At 41.3% G+C, this 18,321-nt stretch overlaps 1 protein-coding gene and 1 non-coding gene across 9 annotated transcripts in view; one reads left to right on the forward strand and one right to left on the reverse strand.

Annotated features, from left to right (window-relative positions):
- Nucleotides 1-18,321, reverse strand: part of ASAP1 (ArfGAP with SH3 domain, ankyrin repeat and PH domain 1) — a 396,678-nt gene that overhangs the window by 105,664 nt on the left and 272,693 nt on the right. For all 8 annotated transcript variants that reach the window (XM_065519634.1, XM_045399283.2, XM_005564080.4 and 5 more), the window contains 2 exons: nt 10,924-11,024; nt 3,949-4,018 (listed from right to left, as the gene is read on the reverse strand). In XM_065519634.1, coding sequence (XP_065375706.1) covers nt 3,949-4,018; nt 10,924-11,024 — 171 coding nt within the window. The remainder of the gene's footprint in view (nt 1-3,948; nt 4,019-10,923; nt 11,025-18,321) is intronic.
- Nucleotides 13,730-13,885, forward strand: LOC123575400 (small nucleolar RNA SNORA12). Its single transcript, XR_006700691.2, has one exon. It is a non-coding gene; the product is annotated as a small nucleolar RNA SNORA12 (small nucleolar RNA).

The following is an 18,321-nucleotide window of genomic DNA, read 5'->3' on the forward strand; positions in this document are numbered from 1 at the left end:
CAAATAATTCAAAACTATAGAAATTAAAGTAGTTTAGTGGCTTCATATAAGCTTTATACTTAAGTTTTGAGGCTGACTAAAAAATTGTTTTCTTGAGACAGGGCTTGGCTCTGTCGCCCAGGCTGGAGTGCAGTGGTGCAATCTTGGCTCACTGCAGCCTCTGCCTCCCAGGTTCAAGCAATCCTTCCACGTCACAGCCTCCCCAGTAGCTGGGACTACAGGTGTACACCATCATGCTCAGCTAATTTTTGCCTTTTTTTTTTTTTTGTAGAGATGGGGTTTCACCATGTTGCCCAGGCTGGTCTCGAACTCCTGGGCTCAAGTGATCCACCTGTCTCAGCCTCCCAAATTGAGCATGAGCCACCATGCCTGGCCTGAGGCTAAGTGAAATGTTTGCCAAAGATTTGCTGGAACTGGTATTTTGAAATGAAAGCATCTTATACTACGTTTAGAACATACTAGATAGTTCATAGTTGGAAGCTGCTATCATTAATATTACTACTGTTATGGCAAATTCAGAGATTCACACTGAATTTGGTTCCCACAGTGCTGCATTACTTTGAATAGTCAGTAAAAAAAACTTATGTCTTAACAGATACACGAAAAGCAAAGAATTTATGAATGAAATCTTCTAAGGATGGGCTGCCAATTTTTCAGGTGTACACAGAAACGCATTTCTCCTTAGAATAGTAAGCTGGGGAGATGAATCACCTCTGGTGCAGACCTTGCTTGGGTGGCCAAGCCAACAAACCCTGCACCATTAATCTAAATGAGTACTTGGCCCTCTCCTGAATCACTTTGATAAGAACAATTTGCAAAGGTGACACTGATGAGGGCCTTCAAACCGAAGAATTTTCATGTGTCCCAAACACCTCAAGTTTTCTGACAACAAAGGCTCTTCTCCCCACTTTTTCAAAGAAGCCCTTTATGTTTTTCTCAGAAAACTGCTGGCCTTGATTTTCAACCTAATTCTAATCAATGGTGTTTGCAAAGTCAGGAAAAGCCAGCTAAAACTGGCTAGAGACCTTTTTGTGGGAGCAGCAATGTGATTATGAGTGATGTAACTGGCAGCAAAAAAGGTCTGGGCCAAAGCCAATGAAAAGTGGGGAATAGAATAGCAAAAACAGCAGGAGAGAATCAGAAGTTAGGAGAGTAAGCCATTTCCCTCCAGGCTGCTCTGGGGGCAGGAGAGTGCTGATGTTTGTAGCAGGAGGGTCTGCTTGTCAACAGATTTCAGTATTGTCAGCAACATCCAATAAACTAACAGTGACAGCACTAATAACTGTTAACAGAATGGCCACACATGGCATGTCATCTCACTGAATCCTCATATAATCTTTATGCGTTAAATATTTTTCTCAAGGTCACAAAATAAATGGCAAAGTTGGCATTTAGACTCAAATCAGACAGATGCCATAGTCCATTATCTTAGCCACTAAACAAAGTGGGTGATGTGAGACTTGTTAATTCGAGCCTTAAGAATGCATATAAACAGTTCGTTTGGCCATAACAACGTGTTTTGGCAGGAATAAAAACAGGAGGCGAAAGGGAACTTATTTTATTTTTAGTACATTTCCCAAGGTCATATAACTGCTAAGCAGTGCCACTGATTCACTTCATCAACTATATGATCTCCCATCACTCTGCACTGCCTCCCACAGCAGATTCCTAAGAAAAGCAAACAGATACAACATGATAAAGCCATTATATAACTTCTCAAAATGCCTAGTGAGGACTGTTACAGCCTGACAAATCCAAGGGGAGAGCTGTGCAGCAGAAGGTAGAGAGTTAGGGTACACATGGTAACTCTGGCCAGGTGCAGTGGCTCATGCCTGTAATCCCAGCACTTTGGGAGGCCGAGGTGGGTGGATCACTTAAGCCCAGGAGTTCGAGACCAGCCTGGGCAACATAGCAAAACCCCTGTCTCCACAAAAAAATACCAAAATTAGCTGGGCGTGGTGAAGTGTGCCTGTATTCCCAGCTGCTTAGGAGGCTGAGATGGGAGGATGGCTTGGGCCCAGGATGCAGAGGTTGCAGTAAGCCAAGATCATTGCTACTGCATTCCAGCCTGGGTGACAGAGCCAGACCCTGTCTTAAAACAAAACAAAACAAAACAAAAAGATGGTAACTGACTAAAAACTCACCATCTACACAGCCAAAGGATCAGAAATGTTCACTCTGGTATGCACAGGTGACTGTATATGGAATTAAATATAAGAAAGTAAAAATTATCTAATTTTTCATTCATGCATCTTTGATGCCTACGCCAGAACATGGCAGAATGGAAGCTTAACAAAAGATTGCTGAAGAAGGGCTGGGCGTGGTGGCTCACGCCTGTAATCTCAGCACTTTGCAAGGCCGAAGCGGGCAGATCACAAGGTCAGGAATTTGAGACCAGCCTGGCCAATATGATGAAACCCTGTCTCTACTAAAAATACAAAAATTAGCCAGGTGTGGTGGTGGGCACCTGTAGTCCCAGCTACTCAGGAGGCTGAGGCAGGAGAATAGCTTGAACCCGGGAGATGGAGGTTGCAGTGAGCCAAGATTGTGCCACTGCACTCCAGCCTGGGCGAAAGAGCAAGACTCCATCTCAAAAAAAAAAAAGATTGCTGAAGAAATGAATCATTGTTAGACAGCCTTAATCATAATTACAGACAGATCCAAGTCTGTGGACAGGATTTCTGATATCAGATGGGTAGCCGGACACAACTGGCATGACAGCTAAAAATCTCAGCTGGGCTGTTTGAGGGTAATTGAAGACCTCTGAGGAATTCCTCCGAAGAATCACTGAAAGTGTGCTGCGAGGGGCAAGGGACAGAAATGATGCAGCTGCTCAAGTTTCATAAAGGACAACAATCTTTAAGATGTGGGCAGTCATTTACCACAAAGGACTGGGCCACAAGAGTGTACTAAGAGCCTTCTGTATGTCAAGTTTTGTGTGAGAGGCTGAAGACAGAAAGAAGAACAGGACTAGGCAGGTGCCCAAGGGGGCGTTTACAGTGTAGTAAGATGATGGTTTCTGCAGGAAGAGACAGAAGGGCCACAAGGACTAATGTCAGACAGACACCCGAGTTTGAACTTCCAATTCTGTGAGTTACTAGCCAAATTATAGTTGTTCTTTGCGCTTCAGTTTCTTCATCTGTAAAATGAAGGTTATCATACCACATGGGGTGTCGGGAGGATTAAGTGAAATAAAGTTTATGAAGGTAAGTGGTACTTCCTTTCCTGCCTGATAGATATCTAAAGTCAGCTGTAAGTCATACAAAATTGCCAACATAATAAACACTCATCTCTCATTTCCACTATTCTGTTGGCAATTCATTAAGCAGTGCCCCAAGGACATCACTTGGCACAGCATACTGTAATTTAATGAGTTTTTAAAATCGAAACTGAGATTACTGGGTTAAACAGCAAGCATATTAAAAAAGTCTTGGCATATACTTTGCCATTTCCATTCCCGCTTGGTACATTTTCCACTACAATCTCTGCATTTTTAAGAATTGAAAAGAGTTTTCTATTGGTTTAAAAAGGGCAAAACTTACTGTGTGCTTCTTTGACTACCACCAAGGTTTTTACATCTACTGTTATGTTTCCTACATTATTTTTACATGCAAGGAACAGCCTCTGTCATCTTTATAATTCAAAAACCTGGGTTTTTCAGAACAACCAATATTTCCCAAAAGATAAGATTACAAAATCAAAATACCTTATTCATTTTGAGAGAGTAAAAATACAAGTGTCTAGTGATGCCAAAGAATGATGCCGACCACCACAGGACAAGACAAAACCTTTTTTTTTTTGGTAAAGGATTATCGGCAAAGGTCTGACCCAAATGCATAAATGTATTTGCGCAGATTTTTACTGCTGAGTACATAATCGTGTTTGCTTTCTGGCCTACGAGGCCAGAAAACCTAACAATGGGCAGGGTAAATTAAGAAACATACTTACTGTGGCATGTGAGATAGTCAGAATCCCATTCTTGACAGAACACTTCCTCCTCTGCCATACTTTCCGGATCCTAAGGAGGAAGTCAAACACAACTAGATATAGTAACTGATTCACTCTGGGACATGCAAGGATACAATATGATACATAATAATAACTACAAAATAACTTCCCCAAACCAAAAAATCCAACCCCCAAAACAAAATCCTGGTTGCCTTTTATTATCCCAGGTGGAAGGTAATTCACACAGGTAGCCATGTACAAGGATGCTCATTACAGCACTGCTTTTTAAATTTTTTTTGAGACGGAGTCTTGCTCTGTTGCCCAAGCTAGAATGGTGCAGTGGCATGATCTTGGCTCACTGCAACCTTGTCTCCCGGGTTCAAGTGATTCTCCTACCTCAGTCTCCTGAGTAGCTGGGATTACAGGCTCCTGGCATCGCGCCTGGCTAAGTTTTGTACTGGTAGTAGAGATGGGGTTTCACCATCTTGGCCAGGCTGGTCTCGAACTCCTGACCTTGTGATCCACCAGCCTTGGCCTCCCAAAGTGCTGAGATTACAGGTGTGAGCCACTGCGCCCGGCCAGTGCTGCTTTTTAAAGACATATATATACACACACACACACACACACACACACACACACATATATAGAGACAGGTTCTTGCTCTGGAGGCTAGAGTACAGTGGCACAATCACAGCTCACTGCAGCCTTGACCTCCCAGGCTCATCTGATCCTCCCACCTCAACCTCCAGAGTACCTGGGACCACAGGCACACCCCACCATGCCTGGCTAATTTTTATATTTTTTTGTAGAGACAAGGTTTTGCCGTGTTGCCCAGAATGGTCTCAAACTCCTGGGCTCAAGCGATCTGCCTGCCTCGCCTTCCCAGGGTGCTGAAATTACAGGTGTGAGCCACCATGACCGGTAGTAGCACTGCTTTGGACAGTAAAAATGGGAAATAGAAACAATAATAATCTAACCGCAGGAGACTCAATCAATGAATTACAGGTAGTACACTGATATCATAGTAACTCCTCTCTATGAAGGAGACCCAAACCTGTTAGGGGTGGTGTTAATAAGTAGTTTTCAACCATATCTGTCAATCTTTCATAAGAGTGTTCAATTGATTACTTCTGTTATTAATAATTGAGTTTCAAAAATTAAGAAAGTGGCTGGGCACGGTGGCTCATGCCCGTAATCCCAGCACTCTGGGAGGCTGACGTGGGAGGACTGCTTGAGCCTAGAAGTTGAAGACCAGCCTGGGCAACATAGGGAGATCCCATATCTACAAAAAATAAAAAGTAAAATTAAAGTAACTCAAGAAGTCTGCCATGCAAGGAGGGAGGGGGGTGAACTGCCTCAGTATGTACAGGACGAGCTTAACCAGGGCTCAAGAATGCATCATCATCATTTTTGGTAACTCATACACCATCCCTTTAGGCATCTTCCAGAGACAGAATGGTGCCTCAGAGCCCCAAGCAAAAACTGTTCATGATTTGCATAGGGAAGTAATGGTGACCAAACCATTCCCAAATAGTTACAAGTGATACACATTTTGAAAAATGTGATTTGATGATATTGAAGGGTAAAAAAAGCCGAAGAGAACTAATTCAAACTTGGAAGAGTTATGTGTGTGTGAAGCTCCAGGTACAGGCAAAAGACTGCATGTGTGGCAGATTTGCGTCAGTGCAGGTAGGTGCAAATGCACTAGTTGAGACTACTTCCATCAGATAAGAAGAAACGGGCAGGGAACAGTGATTCCCTAGGCTGGAAGAAAGTTTTGAAGGCCTTCTGTTGCCGTGGAAACAAATGACATCAGGAGACCACTGTAGCTTTCCCAGGCATTTAAAACAGTACCATCTTGTATTTTTCTTTTCCTTCTTAAATTAGTTCTCTAAGAAAGCTGCCACAACACAAATTTAAAACCATCTCTAAACACAAATAATACTGTGTATTTAACTACTAGAAGCACTGTTTGTTCTAAAGCATGCTTCATAGAGGGAAGTAGGAATTTGACACCATCTAACCAAATGCAAATTGAACATACTGTATTCAAAATGCTAGCCTTGCTCGGGAGGTAATTTAACTACTAATTGATAAACCATCCTCAAATTAGAGCTAAATCACATACTTTCTTCTAGAAGTACTGACCAAGGAAATGTCTGATTAGAGGCAGCATCTCTCAACTAATCAGAGCCACATTTGGTTAACGTGACTAACTCTCTGCAAGGAGTTCTGCATCCATCTTACTCTCACAAGAGCCTGCTAACATAGGTGAGGCATCCTTGTACACACTTAAGCCAAAACCAGTGTCATCCTAAATACCACTCAATTCAACAATCAAACTATTCAACCTTCAGGAATAGTTTAAAGCCTTAGTTTATCCATTTTATTAAGTCTTTACTCGTTAGTTTTACTTACACATGTATATTATGGAAGCACAATACACACACACACACACACACACACACACACACACACACACACACACACACAAACCCTTCTCTTGTGCTGCTAATAAAGCCAAGGAAAGTAACACAGAAGCATTATTCTGGGTTGACAGAGATTGTGACTGAAGAACTTTCAGATTGCCAGAGGAAAGGGAACAATCTTGAGATATCTCCTGGCACAGCTGAGAGCAGTATTGCCTGATCTTTTTTTGTGCATGAGAGACAGGGTGTCACTTTGTAACCCGGGCTAGAGTGCAGTGGTGTGATCATGGCTCACTGTAGCCTTGACCTCCTAGGCTCAAGCGATCCTCCCACCTTGGCCTCCTGAGTCGCTGGGTCTATAGGCATGTGCACTACGCCTGGCTAAATTTTGTAGAGATAGGGTTTTGCCATGTCGCCCAGGCTGGTGGGCTCAAGTGATCCGCCTGTCTCGGCCTCCTAAAGCGTTGTGATTATAGGCATGAGCCACCGCACCCAGCCAGCACCTGATCTTTGTGAACATTTTGATAGCTTCTATTCCCAAGACTTCCATGGACTAGACTGAATTACTGTGATCTCCCCTGCTCTGTAATGAAAGCTTTACAAATGCTCCAGTCTGCATAGCTCCTGAATGGACATACCAAGAACTCATGCCATCTGGTGCTCACAGACAGTGCCACACACAATTACTGATTACGCCATGCTAGAATCTTACAATTCCAGAAAAGAAAATTCTACTAGAAAATGGTCTCGTATAAATAGTTCCAACTTTGATGCCAGATCACTTGAACTTTGATCTCAGCACGATCTCTAGCTATGTGACTTTGCCCATGTTATTTGACTTCTTGGAGACTCACTTTCCTTTTCTGTATTACGAAGACAATAACACCCACCTTTGTATATATAATGAGAAAATATAATAAAGCAATTGCTCCTTTGCCTCTCAATAATTGCCTCTGGTCCATAAAGTTTTTAAAAATTATTTTTTAAAATTTTAAATTGTTTTTCAAATTGTGTAATAATCCTTTAAGTAATAAAGAGCATTCCAAAGCTAGGGTCAAAAATTACTAATGCAAATAATACTTAAGAGAAAAATCACAGAACATATCAGTGGTCACTGTTTGCAAATGAGTCTGTTTTCATGTATAAGCATTTCAATTTTTTACTCTTCCACAGAAGTCACAAGCAACTCCCAGTTATTAGTGCTCATCTTTGCTATCTGTGCAATTATTAAGGAGGTGGAACCACTTGACTTCCAACCTCCTTTCCAACTCTATGATCCAGGAGCTCTGTCTGTATCTCTTTCCAACAGACTGCAGTCAAAGTGAGGGTGAGGACCATATCTCATTTACGTTTCACCTCTAGCAGGCTGCCTCATACACCAGAGTATTTCATACATGTGTGTGGAATGAGTACATGAAGGAAGAGACCAAAAGTCAAGGGGGTGAATTTGTGCCAGTTAATGTCTTGCATATCCTTAGAGTGATCAACAGCAGCAGCGGTCCCTTTGAAAAACAAAGGGGAGATAACCCTGGCATTAAGTCAGAAGACCCAGTTCAAATTTGGGTGTTCATACTTACTGTCTGTTTGATCTCAGTCAAATTATTTAATCTCTCTGTAAAAGGTGTTAAATGAGATGAGTGAGCAGGTACTTGGGCATGTGGCTGGCATACACAGGGGCTCTCAAGATGATAATTTACTTGAACACTTTAGGGTTGAACTACACAACACTTACGAAAAGACTGTTGATCTTCCTTGGATATACAGATTGTAACCGCTTCACTTAAAATTAGGCAATTCTAATTTCAAGAAGGACATTGTGATTTCGGTTGAGCAGTGTTAAAAAATGACTTTTATACTTTCACTTCAGTAGATATGTAATAGTACACTGTTGCTCGTAACGGAACACAATATTAACTTTCCGTTTGATGATAGAACAACAGGTCACCACATTTCCAAGAGATGTCTATACCACAGATGGTCAGGGAAGGACAAGGAGCTGAGCCTGAGGCTTTTCAGCAAGTTAAACTATGGAATTTACAATTTATGTACACTTGATCTCATGCAGTTTGGACTAGCATTTGGTCACTATTCTAGAGCCCAGTTTTAAGCTGTGAATTGTTAGCTGGTATTTCTTTTCTCCTTTTACTTTCACAGCAGGATTAAGCTAACTGATTCTACAATGAGCCAGATGCTGTACTAGGGATGCTTTTCTTTCTCTGCACCCCGTATCAGCAAGTCCTGTTGGCCCTACCTCCATTATCCACAATTGACCACTTCTTACCCTCTCTTCTGCAGTTCCCCTGGCCTCACCATCAGCTCCCATCTAGGTTTCTGAGGCAGCCCTCCCTCTAACTGGTCTCCTTGTTTCTGTGCTTTGACCCTCCATGACTGTGCTTTGCTTGGAAGTCAGAGAGAACCTTCCAAAACATGTCGGATTATGTCACTCTTCTGCTCAAAACCCTCTAATGATTCCTCATCTCACAGAGTGGTTCCCTGTCCCTCTGACCTTAACTCCTATGACCTCCTGGCTTGCTCACTACTCTAGCTACACTGAACTCTCAGGTATTTGTCACCATGAGATGCATGCTCCTGACTCTCCATCTTCTCCCAAGTATCTATGTAGATTTCTCTCACTTCCTTTGCTCAAACATCAACTCAATAAAGTTTTCCCTAACCACCTGTATGATAGCAAGAACCACTGCCATCCCTCACACCACCTGCATGTCTTGCTTGATCTTTCTCCATAGCACTAATTACCATCTGATCTACCATATATTGAGTATTTTTTGTCTCTTTTCTTCCTTAGAATGTCAGCTCTATCAGGACCAGATTTTCTTTTGTTCAATGCTGTATGCTCCATCTTTGTAGGGCCTAGAAGAGTGAGTCCTAGACATACAGTAGGACTCAAAATATCTCTGTTGAATGCATGAATAATAAGCAAAACAGTCAATGACCCCAGAAATTCAGAAGAGAAATATTTATAATTTTAACAAAAAATTACAATAAAAAATGTACATGTCTCAGATTAAACCAAGGAGTACATATCCACAAGTAATCAGAAAACAAGGAGCTTTCTTTTAAAAAAACAATGACAACAGGCCAGGCACAGTGAGTCATGCCTGTAATCTCAACACTTCGGGGGACCAAGGTGGGAGAATTTCTTGAGGCCAGGAGTTCAAGACCAGCCTGGGCAACAAAGGGGCACCCTGTCTACATTAAAAAAAAAAAAAAAAAATCAGCCAAGCATGGTGGCATGTGCCTGTAGTCCCAGCTACTCAGGAGGCTGAGGTGGTATAATCACTTGTGCCCAGGAGTTGGGAGGCTGCAGTAAGCTGTGATAGTGCCACTGTACTCCAGCTTGGAAGACAGAGCAAGATCCTGTTCCCTGTCCCCTCCCTCCAAAAAGACAACTATTAAAGGGAGTAATGAAGATTCTACTTATGCACTTATTATGAAGCAGAATCATTTGTTTAAGCAACAGAAAAGAAGCCTCATGTGGCAGGATCGGGGAGAAAATGGAACAAGATGAGGCGGGACAGGAAGGAAGGGCTGAGATGCTATATGTAAAGGGAAGCCACTGGAGTATTTTATGCAGGCGAATGACATCATGTGCTTTATGATTTTTAAAAGACTACTCTAACTGTTGTATGAAGGTGAACTGCAGAAAAAGAAGAATGATTGATACAAAGAGACCAGTTAGGAGGCTGCTGAATGCTCCAAGAGAGATGGCAGCAGCAGCTCACCCTAGAGCAGGGGCTGTGGGGATGGCAAGAGTATATTACTTTCACAGTTAAAAACAGAATGGCTTTTGCCAGATTGGCTATAATATAAGAGGCAAAAGAGGACTCAAGGGTGACACCCAAGGTTGGGTGGCCCGGTGGGCAACCAGGCAGAGAAAACTGTAGTGAATAAAAGCTGAGAGGGGCCAGGCGTGATGGCTCACGCCTGTAATCCCAGCACTTTGGGAGGCTGAGGTGGGTGGATCACGAGGTCAGGAGATTGAGACCATCCTGGCTAACATGGTGAAACCCTGTCTCTAGTAAAACTACAAAAAATTAGCCGGGCGCGGTGGCGGGCGCCTGTAGTCCCAGCTACGCGGGAGGCTGAGGCAGGAGAATGGTGTGAACCTGGGAGGCGAAGCTTTCAGTGAGACGAGATTGTGCCACTGCACTCCAGCCTGGGCAACAGAGTGAGACTCCGCTTCAAAAAAAAAAAACAAAAAACAAAAAACAAAACAAAACAAAAACAGCGGAGAGGTGGGTGGGTATGAGGTCAGCACTCGCCTGCTGCATGTGCTACTCAGTAGCTGCCTTCCTATAATTGCTCGTTACAAGTCAGAAGTGCCATTTAGGGGCCACAGAGCAATTACTGTTTCTTCTAAAGAGAGTTGGTTAAATCTCAGACTTACTTGAAGAACACCAGTGTGCTAAAGGTCCGCAGCTAGTGTATTACAAAATGTTAAGTAAGTGTGTTTCCCTATATGAGAGGCTGGAAACCTTTTCTAGGTTAATCACACACTGAGACACTGGGCCGGGCTCATACATACCCATCACTTTTCTTTAGTAGGTACCCTTTCTTTTCACTGCCATATTCCTTATTGCCCTGGAGCTGATGCATGCTGTATCCTCCTTGCCGGCTCTGAGAATCCTAGGAAAGAAAAACTACAGATTAAACAAAAACTGGAGACAATTCTCACATCTTTGACTCTCTTCTGCCACTGGGTCTTTGGCACTGGTCTGGGTCTAAGGGAATTATGGAACTTTAAGATCTGCCAGGTCCTTGCCTTTATTTTAGAGGAGGAAACAGGGCAGCTAAGCACTTGCTAGAGTCACAAAGCAAGTCCGAGGCAGAGCTGGGGTCTGGGTCTCTGATTTCTAGTTCAAAACCCAGCTCTACTCTGAACTGACCTCAAACAAGACAATGCACTGGTAGACAGACTACTGTAAGACTGAATCCAGTTTATACTAGCAGCAGAGGCAAACACAGAAGGGACTCGAAAAAGTGAAGTGGACCACAAAATAAAGTCCATGCAACCCAAACATGTTCTTCCCTTAGGCTATACCTTTCTCCCTTTACACATTCTGCCAAAATACCCCCAAATAAAAGGGGAAACTTCTAAGTGAGGTTTTAACAATTATTATGTTTCTCGTTTTGTAATTACTGCTCTGTAAAATATACCTATAACCACATTTTTAAAATTAAGACAATTCTACAGCAGTGAAAGTGTATGATGTCGTGGAGGGTGACAAGGGCCAAACCAACAACACAGATGCAAAAAAGGTTGATTTATTATTAGCACTTCACTGATACTTAACCATAGTTTCTAAAGACTACATGACTAGAAACAGCCATTACATTTCGAAAATGTAAGAAATAAAATCAACAACGTTGAACTGCGGAATGAGAACACGGTCTTTAGACATACAAGTAAGACAATATATTCTCATAAAAAGTATTGACTTACTCTCCTAGACTTCGATCAGGAAGGGCAAAAGCAACAGAGAAAAAAGGCAGAGCATTTGAAAATATAGTTAATTTCATTGAAAATGTTATCCATAATTTAAGCATTTTATATAATGTACACAGAAAATATCACTGTAAAGATAATACCAGAAAACACATACACCTCTAGATTCAGGATAAACTTTGGGTGATAGGACAATCAAAAGTCTGTATTTATCAGGTTTTATTTCAGGTCATATGGCGTGAGAACAGAAACATGGCTAAACAGACGAACATCAGGCACACACATATTTTACCAAGATAAAATGGATGACAAACCTCAAATGCGTATGTATAGAGAATCAATACTTCAGTGAAACCCAAAATGAATTATTCAGAAAATCTAGTAACAGCCAAAAATTGCAGCAGGACTTCTTTATTTTTTTATTTTTTCCCCAAGGGAAAAGAACTTAAATATATCCAGTTCATAAACAACACCTGAAATGTGATAGTGTCGAGGTAAGCTGAACCAACCACTGGCTATTTACTGACTTGTGTACATAATACCTTTAAGGCCAGGATGGCTTCTTTCTGACACTCAGGATCTTTTTGGACCAAGTAATGTATGTTCAGTGATGCAAAATTAACGTAAGTAATAGTCAAAGGAAAATCTCTAGGACAATGTACCTTTGTAAGGCTATTCTATACATGATAGATTCTGTGTTCAAAAGCATGTCCTGAATACTTCCTAAAAGCCAGGTATTAAGGATCCTGAGTATACAACATAAGCCCTGGCTTTGACATGGATGCTCACACTCTCACCATGTCACTGTCCTGCTCTCTTGTGTAGGTTACTGGGAGCTTACCGTACACTTAACCAGGCAAGCTGGCTCACATTAAAGAGGTTACAAACTTGAGTTATGTTCTATTTGAATAATTTCTCTATTTATAACGGGCCAGATTCCCTCCATATGAAACCTTTAATTGGACAAGATTAATCATTTGGGAGAGAAGGGACATGGACCTGAATCTAGGATTTTCTTGCAAAATTCTCCCTAAATATTTCCTTTTTAAAAATATATATGTATATTTTTGAGACAGGGTCTTGCTTTGTTGCCCAGGCTGAACGCAATAGTGTGATCACAGTTCACTGCAGCCTCAACCTTCCAAACTGAAATGACTCTCTCACCTCAGCCTTCTGAGTAGCTGGGACTACAGGTGTGTGCTACCTTGTCGGGCTAATTTTTGCTTTTTTGTAGGGATGGCGTTTCACTGTGTTGCCCAGGCTGGTCTTGAACTCCTGGACACAAGCAATTCTCCTGCTTTGGCCTTCCAGGGTGCTGGGATTACAGGTGTGAGCACCATGCCTGACCTAAATGTTCACTTTTAATCAGGGCCTATAGTCTTGCATTCCATAGTAATGTGGTTCACTAAGTCCTCCCTGAAAGATATTCTCACACTTTCTAAATGGAGGTAGGACTGAGGGACTGTACTAAATCTCAGACAAGCAAGAAGAGAAGCCCTTCCCTACCAATACCTCCAGCAACAGTCCTCAGTAACAACAGTAGTAATAGGATTTTTTTTTCTTTTTTAAGAGAGGCAGCAGTGTGTTCATAATGCAGGGAACTGAGGCATGGGACAAAACAAGAGGCAGGGATTAAAGAAATCCACAGGGCTTTCTGCTTTAATCCAACAAAATCACATGAAAATTACTCAATTATGAATTTGGAGTCAGGGATCTCTGCCCTATCTGTATCTCCTAGAAACATTAAAAACAAAATCTAAAATCTCCCTGTATACTGGTGTTCACTCACAACCACCTTCCTTGGAACCCTTGTTACGGAACTAGACTTCTCTTCATCTGCCCATGTAATTCCTAGGTCTGTCCGAATGCTTTAAAACTATGTATCTCTCATGGTAGTTTTCTTTTTGGCACATTTGTTAAGTTTTCAAATGGGCCTAACACTGTCACATGTATTATATTGGAGCTGGCAAAGGCCTGTGACAAAGAGATCTCTCTCAAGCCTTTCACGCCTTTCCTCCATCAGAGAATGGCTCCCACATGTGGCAGGAAACAAAAAAACAAAAACAAAAATGGATGTCTCACTACTAGGTACGCAATCATAAATAAGCAACTATGTATCTCTAATCTTAACCTTTGCTAACCTTTAAAATAAAACACTAAGTTTAAAAAATAAAAATACTTCTTTTATACAAGGATTCAGATGCTAACAACTTATAAAAACGATTATATTCTGTAAATTTACCATTAAGACATTCCTTACATATTTATTACTAGCTTAAGTAAACCTTAAATTCTGAATAACAAACTCTTAGATTGAATGGGCCTTGCTTTACATCAAACTAATATGCTTTTAAAGATGAATAAAGTGGCTAAACTCCAGGCTTTGACCTCATTAAACTGAGCAGGAAGGAAGCAGTATGTTTCAGAAGTTTAGTATCAACAATCCTAAATTAACTGTGAATGAGTTTCATGGTTTAATAAAGTCACACCGATTATTATTTGTGCACTTTGAGAAATGATGGCCATTCAGCTTGCTAAGCAGGGCACTCTAGACAAATGAAAAGAGGATTTTCTTTTCTGAGAAAGTAGATACTGGAGATTTATTAACATTAATAACAATTTAAAAACTGACACAAATTGAAGGAATGAAATAGGTTCTGAATCCTTTGATAGCGTAACAGAAATTATGTATTCAGGAAAAAGAAAAACTCATTTGGGCAAAAATATAAAACATAAACAATGAACTTAAAATCTTTTTAATTTCCTATTCTCTTTTTTTTTTTTTTTTTTTTTTTTGAGACGGAGTCTTGCTCTGTCACCCAGGCTGGAGTGCAGTGGCCGGATCTCAGCTCACTGCAAGCTCCGCCTCCCGGGTTCACGCCATTCTCCTGCCTCAGCCTCCCGAGTAGCTGGGACTACAGGCGCCGCCACCTCGCCCGGCTAGTTTTTTGTATTTTTTAGTAGAGAGGGGGTTTCACCGTGTTAACCAGGATGGTCTCGATCTCCTGACCTCGTGATCCGCCCGTCTCGGCCTCCCAAAGTGCTGGGATTACAGGCTTGAGCCACCGCGCCCGGCCTAATTTCCTATTCTCTATTAGCAGTACAGACAAATCACTTTCTTATTTGAAAACCTTATTAATGTATAAAATGTATTATTAAGAGGTAGAGTCTCAAATCTTTTAAAAGTACAAGCAATTACACACTCATTGATTTAATGGGGCTATAAATGTTTCTGGTATCCAATTTAAAACTAAACCTCTACTACAGAAGCCTAAAATTTCTAATGCAAGGTACGAATGGAGTGGGCAAAAGATTCCTTCTGTTTCATTTTTCTAAGTATTTGAATAGTTTTCCGGTACCAGGCTACATGACAGATACTGTGACATGAGTAAAACACAAACACAGAATCTGTCAAACTTGCAAACCATAATGTGATGGGGTTTTAAGAGAGTCCATAAGTGAACTCAAACAAAAAAGGTGTAATTTTTGGAGTAATTCTGTATATCCTAAATATGACTTATCACCATTTAAAATACTTTCAGGCCAGGCGCAGTAGCTCATGCCTGTAATCACAGCACTTTGGGAGGCTGAAGTGGGCAGATCACTTGAGGTCACTTGAGGAGTTCGAGACCAGCCTGGCCAACGTGGTGAAAACCCGTCTCTGCTAAAAATATAAAAATTAGCCAGGCACGGTGGCGCATGCTTATAGTCCCAGCTACTTGGGAAGCTGAGGCACGAGAATCACTTGAACCTGGGAAGCGGAGGCTGCAGTGAGTGAGATCTGCACTTCTGCACTCCAGTCTGGGTGACAGAGGCTTCGTCTCAAAAAAAACCCAAAACAAAAACCTACTTTCAACTCTAAAAACAGTTATGTAGCAAAGAGTTCTTTTGTAGATTAAGCTATTATAAAAACTTAATATAATTTCATAGAACATTTATTGCTAAGACGACAAAAACTTAAGAATAGAAAATAAAATGAGTTTACCAAAATTCCGGGGATCCTATTTACAACTAAAATTCTTGGAACTTCCTTTAACGGAGCCAAGTTAGAACCCGGTGGGGGTGAGCAGGCTAAATGATTTGTTGGGTGCTTTTGATTCCTCAGTTAATCTTTAAGATTACTTGACATTCTTTTCAAATAGTACCATGGTCAGAACTTCTCTGTGGATGGTCGCCTCTCACATTTAATCTCAGTCATGAAAAATCATTACCTTCTAAACATGTTCTGCAATGAGTGATGATAAACAGCATGAGAAAGGAATAGGCATGTTGTGAAAGATCAATTTATTACTTGTAAAACTCTGTGGACAAGGTACTAATGAAAACTCATCATTTATTAATCTGGGGTGGGATTAAATCAAATCATGTGCATTTCATCATGTACACATTCCTTTGGCTTATATGGAACTTCGTTCTTTAGCTACCATGAGCAGAATACTTATGTCTCCATGCAAAACAAAAACGGGTTGTTAATAGTCCTCCTCTTTATTTTTCAAGAAAGCTTCCATATGTAGGAAAGTTAATACTGTGTGACAAAACAAAGGTGGGGAGTCGTTAAGTACATACCAGTAAGTAAAACAACAATAAACAAAAAAACCCCCAAAAAAACCTCACAATTTTCTCCCAAGACTGAAATCTACCACCCTGTACTCCCTTCTACCTGGGTCTTTTTAATGCTCTTACACTGAAAAATCATTCAAAGAGACCACGTTTCTCCTAAGATTTATTTGTCAGTAATAAGCACCTTCAAAGAGCATGGCATATCTGTGTTTCAGTCCGAAGTCTACTGGGGGTCTAATACTTGGAAGTTCTCGTAAATCATTGTCAGAGGCCTCAAACCACAGGTGCAGTCACTGCCTGAGACTCTGAATGACATGGATGCAGAAATTGCCTTAGCGTACACAGATGTTCCTGGCCACTCTGCCTACTCCACAGGTTAGCAGATGCCTAGTGTTACAGTGCTATAGATTTCTCTCACTTGACCAATCCCCAATGCATCTACAAAAACTGAATTTGGAGAACCAGAAAAACAGAGGCTTATATTCACTCAATAAAGAAAACCTTCAGGGTTGCTTTAAAAGATTAGTGTCACTAGTGCAGGGCTTCCCATGTTTTATGGGAGTTGCTTTGTTTTAGACTCATAAACCCCTTTCAGAAATTTTAGAAATTAAAATAAGTGAACTTGCTATTGTTGTGCGATAGTATTTAAAAACTAACTATAAAAATGTTATATTTCATGTTATTGCTATTAAATATTGCTCTTAATTTTTTTTGGTTTGTTTGTTTGAGGCAGGGTCTTGCTCCATTGCCCAGGCTGGAGTGCAGTGACACAAATACAGCTTACTGCAGCCTCCACTTCCTGGACTCAAGGGATTCTTCCACCTCAGCTTCCCTAGTAGCTGGGACTACAGGCACATGCCACCATGCGTGGCTAATTTTTCAAAATTTTTTGTAGAGACAGGGTCTTACTTTGTTGCCTAGGCTGGTCTCAAACTCCTGGGTTCAAGTCATCCTCCCACCTTGGCCTCCAAGGTGGATTTGGATTACAGGAGTGAGCCACTGCTCTTAAATTTAACCCGTAATAATTTCATAACAAAAACAGGCACGTTTTTAATTTCTCCCAGAAAACAAATGGTGCTTACTATTTAATTTGTCCTTATCATGAAGTCTATGTCCCTTAGTGCAACACCCAAGGTCCTCCATAGTCAGGTCTGAGTTTTTACCTCAGAAACTGTATTTCTGACTCCTCCACCCACCCTGCCCCAAAATGTCTGCAGCCCCTTGAATATGCTGGTGAGTTTTCCATCTCTGGGTCTTTTAGGTTTCTGTCTTTGGCTGCAGTCACCTTCCAATGTATCTCTAATAGCATCAACACCACTTTAGGCATGATGGATTGTTCATACAGCTGACTAGATAATGAGCTCCTGGATGGAAGGGACTAAAGCTTGGTACCTAGAACTGTGCCTGGAACACAGTAGGTGTTAGGGAAATGTTTGAACAAATGATATTTATAATTAAGGATCTGTACTGCAATCATCCAGCCTCTACCATGCATTCTATACTCTTTCAATATCCAAGGACCATCTCACCTCAAATTTCCTAATTGAGGGGCAAAGCTTCTATAGGATTCTGCATCAAAATATTTCCCTGGCAAATGAGGCATGCCTGTTTTGGCTGCCCAGAAAGACAGAAGTGGTCTAAAGAGGACAGCTGTAGAATGTACTAACTATGTTTCAGCATACACTCCCAAAGTGCATGTCTTCAAAACTAGGATTGAAAATCTATAGTCATGGGGCTGGACACAGTGGTTCATGTCTGTAATTTCAGAATTTTGGGAGGCTGAGGTGGGAGAATTGCTTGAGTACAGCAGTTCAAGACCAGCCAAGGTAACATGGTCAAACTCCATCTCTACAAAAAATACAAAAATTATCCAGGTGTGGTGGCATGTGCCTGTAGTCCCAGCTACCCGGGAGGCTG

The sequence above is a fragment of the Macaca fascicularis genome, chromosome 8 (assembly GCF_037993035.2).
Source record: "Macaca fascicularis isolate 582-1 chromosome 8, T2T-MFA8v1.1".
Lineage (NCBI taxonomy): Eukaryota > Metazoa > Chordata > Mammalia > Primates > Cercopithecidae > Macaca > Macaca fascicularis.